The following is a 5,129-nucleotide window of genomic DNA, read 5'->3' on the forward strand; positions in this document are numbered from 1 at the left end:
GCATATCCCATAATGCATTGCAGCCCGACCAGAGATTTTTTTAAGCTAGTAATGGTGGACGAAGCGAGAGAAAAGAATACTGTACCCTAACCGTGGAGAGCCGTTAACCAATATGTAAATTAGCCTGCAGTACCACTGCTCTACCCATATGAGCAGCAAAAAGACGTTTTTAGACCAAATATTACAGATTTGAACAAATACGCACAAAAACATCACAATTAGCACAGAAACAGTACTATATAACATTTTAGACACATTCTAGACAGTTTATCAGCTAAAACAAAAAGGTAATTTGGGGTAAGTTACTCTTTAAATATCTAACAAAAAAAAGACATTCAATTTTCCAATCCATAAGAATAAATATAAGCATTTAGATTTATCAGTGATGGTTAATATGATTCAATGACAGAGTGCTTTTAATTGATGCCTCCTCAAACCACACATACATAAATACAAACAAATGGAGTTTAAAATGCAGTAATTAATACAACTGGTATTGTAATTTTTCTCTGTTTGCAGCAGGGTCATCAGGTGTAGTTTACCCCTTCACAATATTAAATAATTGTATTTCTAATAAAATAAGCTTAAATAATTACTGCAGAACATGACAAATTCTTTGTATATCCGATTACTCGATTAATTGATAGATTAATCGATTACTAAAATAATCGTTAGCTGCAGTCCTAATCCAAGTTCATAAGCTGCGATACAGCTTCTTCAACTGTAAATCGTCTGGTGCTCATTTTTGGTGCATTTCTCAAAGAAAGGGAATGGACACAGTGACAAGGACAGGGGAAATAAAGCCCCTCCTCCACACACACCTGGTTCTGAATGGCTACTCAAAGGCTATCAAAATAAAGTATATCAAAGAGACATGCTTATTTTGGATTTAACCAGCAACTTTGAGTCTGGGTCAAAACGACCCGCGACATCATCTTTGTATACAAACTCTGTGCAGGCACTCCATGACAGATCAAAGTGTTCAGGTTTTACACAGCACTTCATGACCTGAGATGGGGGAAAGTCACAATTTCATGGGGGAAAAGTAAGGATAACCTGCATTTTGGTCAACACAAAAACTGAAATGGGTCAAATTGACCTGAAACATAATACAAGGGTTAAATGGTATCCTGGTCTTTATTCAAGTACTTTAAATTGTGTGATTTTTTGTTTGAAAACATCAAGGACCGGACTAATTTGGTCAAAGGGCCGATTCTGGCCCACGGGCAGTATTGCTCAGATTTGCACAGTTCCTTTGATTTAACCATTAAACCTCGAGCTCCTGCTAGTAGATAACAAAACCACTTTATAAAACTTCATAATAACTACAGAATTACTTGTAGCGAACTTTAAAACCGTGTTTCTTATTTGTTAATAAACTCCAACTGGGTGAGGCTGAAGGAGTTCCTTCACAATAAAACTCCTTCATACAGGGAAGTGACCGCGCGGAGTCTCCAAACCGTCCGATAAAGCCCGGTAAACTACATTAAAATCAGGCAATAAGTTGTATAGAGAGTCTGGTGTTTTTGATACTTTACTACATGGTTTGCAGCCTGACAAATAACAACCAAAGCGTTTGTTGAGCAGAGTCATTGTCCTCTCCACCTGCTCCGTGCTCGGCACACCTCCACCCACCGGAAGCTTCACTCACCTTCTTCACTTCTTTCTCGATTTCCATCTTCAGGTCGGTCTGCGTCGACTTTCTTCTGTCTGAAAGAAGCTCGTTTTACAGAACCTGTTGTCAAACACTCCCACCGGCTGAAGAAAGGACAAGACGAGCCCTGTTCGCCAAGGTAAACAAGACCAACTGAAGTACTTCCGGTCAGGAGTTTCAAAATAAATCCCTTCATTTAGCAAACCGAAAAGAGATCGGTCTGATTAGTTGGGGAATAAAAATGTTATAGAAAATTAAGTGCTCAATAATTGTTTATATACATTAATAGGCATTGGGCATAGATTAAACTTTTTAATTGTGACTGATCTCAAGAAAGAGCTACTGAGAATAAGTGCATTTAATCTCATTATTGTACACAAAATTGCATAATGACATAAAGATGTTTAGAGCATTATGAAGGTTTTATATAAAAAGGTTCAATGCATTTTCAAAAGCTTTCAACTCGTAAGCCTGCCTTTTTTATTTGTCTATTTTTCTCCCACACGCTGCATCCAGCCTCGTCTGCAGAGGCCTCCCTCCTGTGTTTGTGTTTGTTTTAAATTTAAGGGATATTTCAGGCTGAAACTTCATAAGACAGTTCAGTGTTGCAGGACTTACAGATAACTTTATGAATTTTAAACTGAAAATGCTCATGGAGACGTCTGGTCATGTTTCTGTTCTGTTGCAACTCGTTTTCTCATTGGTTCATGTGACATAAAAAAACTTAATTGCATCAACACACATTAGAAAACTGCATTAAGCATCTGCTGCGTTAATGTAATAATAACACATGAATGTGTTCTCTACCAGAATCCTGTGAGTTTAAAGGCTCTGCTCTGTATCTTAGCTATTTTTAGGACTGCACTCCTCTGGACAGAGGACAGAGGTCTCTGAGGTTGTTTCTCTGTTTGCACCAAAGCTCCTGTTTGTGCAATTCTCATATATCTCCCAGTTCCAACAAGTCTGACTACCGGACACCCGGACACTTGAGTAGAACCACAGTCTGAACTGATCAGAGTAAGACTTGACAATGGAGACAGGGTTTACGTGTAAGCTGGGTCTCTTCTAGATTCAACCTGCAGGATCCAATATGGAGACCAGAATTATAATTTATGTTGATGTTGAAAGTTCATGCAAAATGACACAGTAATATAGTTTCTATAGTAATTCCAGTTTGAAGAAGTAACCACAATATCAACAGATGATTTGCTTAACAGCTGATACTTTGCTTTTAATGCATTTAGTACACATTTTAATACACAAATAGTATGTTGTGTTTACAGTTCATTTACTTCTGACAGCATGCCAAATATTTTCTGAGGGCATGGGCAGTATGTGACCCTGGCACACCCTGATTAATGTTTTTTATCTGCTTGTTGTGGACATCTTTTAAGATGATCTCGATTTGTAAAAACAGAGATTATTTCTGACATGATTCAGTCCAAAAACAGAAAATATAAAAGTGAAGTCTAAATAACTCATCTCCAAACAATCATACTGATTCGCTTATTCACCTAAATAAAATGTGACATCATCTTTAAAAAAAAAAAAAAGAATCCCCTTCTGTCTTTTTTTATTTTTATTTTTTATTTTATTTTATTTTTTGAAAGGATCATTGCCTCACTTCCGGTCAGATTCTTGTGTTTTGTTTCGAGCTTGACGTACGTTTCACTCAGGAGGTCCCATTCACTTTTCACGGTCGGAGGGGACACTTCCGCCTTTTTATCTAAAACCAATCAGGAAGAAAGCAGCCAATGAGTGAGCGGCAGGGGCGTGGTCTCAACATAACAAAGACCCTGGATTTTAACACAGTCAATCTGCTCATGTGAAGTTAGTTTATTTTTGTTCACTTTTGTTTATTAACTCCATTAAAATATTGGCATATTAGCAATTATTACTCCAGTGATCAGCAGATACAAGAATTGAAACAGGATTTTAGTTTTTGCTTGCAGCACTGCAGACTGAAGAGATCCTGGGATTTGCAATCCCACCTCAACCTTGTGGTTGTGTCTGAAACAGCTGCAGAGTTGCCTCAGTGACAGGAAATGGTTGTCAGCAGCTTCCTGTGAGTGACTCTGCGAGCTGGAAATGACATGGTTACGCCCTGACAGGTCAAATATGGTGTTAAAGCTGTGTTTTATCAGCTTCATGCTTCTACCGGAAACACTGTGTCTCTGTGGAGTCTGCCGTGTTGAAATCTCTCTGACAGACAGTTTACACAATGAGAGGAGCGCGCTGTCATCATATGTGGTTTCAGAAGCATAATTCAAATCTTCTGTTTACAGCTTCTGATGGGAATCATCTATTTTTAAAAAGTATTCCTGATGTTACACACATGCAGAGGTTTCCCTGGGTTGAGCAGCAGGGTTGAGCCCAAAAAGAACTTCCAAGGTTTTAACTATTGTTGCTTGTTGTCTATTGGTTTGGATGATTGATGTAAAAAAATATATATTTACAGTTTAAGAATTTTGCCATATTTTTTTTCAAACAGGGGCTTTAGTAGCATGTGGAAGAACCATACACAGCCACAACAGCCCAGAGCTTGCTCCTCATGCTGGTCACCATGGTCCTGGAGGACGTCTGCTGCATCAGATGCACCTGCTGCCTGGATGCAGCAGTCACTGACTGACACTCGGGAGGATGCTGGCTTCATGGCTCTGATAAAGCAGGGATGCAGCCTGGTTTGGCTTATTTCCCCTGGCCCTGATCATCCTGGGGTGGAGGTGCACCGCTGCGCTGAGTGAGACCCTACTCCTGCTGCAGACGAGATTCCCGTCAGATTTTGATGACAGATCAGTTTGGTTTTTGCTGAGCAGAATCTCCACGGTCCTGACTCATGCTCCTGGTAAGTGGATAACATCTCCTGGTTCTGTTCTCAACCAGCATGTGTTGGATTAGTTAGACTGGTTATGTTGGTCACTATAGTAGGTGAGGCTGAGGTTAGGACTACATCATTCCATCATATGCACCAGTGGCATCACGAGGCCTATTTTGGGGGGCTGGAGCCCCCCTAAAATATTTTAAAGCCCCCCTAAATTATTGTGGTGTAAAAAAATTTCATTTTACAAAAGTTCAATATGATGTGGTCAGAATAAATAACCATTTAATATTTCATTATTAACTGAAGTATATGATCATAAATCTGTCAGTTTCCCTTTAATTTATAGTGTAAGGTGGAGATCCTCTTTGGTGCGTCGTTATCCAATCCATTCCACTTGTTCATATAGAGAACTCCCCCACCACATGAAATCCAGTTTCACCCCTAATATACAGTGTGTAAAATAAGTATTGAACACGTCAMCATTTTTCTCAGTAAATATAATACTAGAGGCGCTAATGACATGAAATTTTCACCAGATGTCGGTAACAACCCAAGTGATCCATACAGACAAAGAAATCAAACCATAAATGTCCAGAAATGAAGTTATTTGTAATAATGTGGAATGGCACAGGGAAAAAGTATTGAACACATGAA

The 5,129-nt window shown here is 38.9% G+C and overlaps 1 protein-coding gene across 1 annotated transcript in view; it reads right to left on the minus strand.

Moving 5' to 3' along the window:
* Positions 1-1,787, minus strand: part of tes (testis derived transcript (3 LIM domains)) — a 34,020-nt gene extending 32,233 nt beyond the window's left edge. Inside the window, exon 1 of the mRNA XM_014010270.1 lies at positions 1,652-1,787. Within this exon, the coding sequence (XP_013865724.1) occupies positions 1,652-1,678 (27 nt within the window). The 5' untranslated portion in view covers positions 1,679-1,787. The remainder of the gene's footprint in view (positions 1-1,651) is intronic.
* Between the last annotated feature and the right edge of the window lie 3,342 nt (positions 1,788-5,129).

Source organism: Austrofundulus limnaeus, unplaced genomic scaffold (genome assembly GCF_001266775.1).
Source record: "Austrofundulus limnaeus strain Quisiro unplaced genomic scaffold, Austrofundulus_limnaeus-1.0 Scaffold67, whole genome shotgun sequence".
NCBI classification, from domain to species: Eukaryota; Metazoa; Chordata; class Actinopteri; order Cyprinodontiformes; family Rivulidae; genus Austrofundulus; species Austrofundulus limnaeus.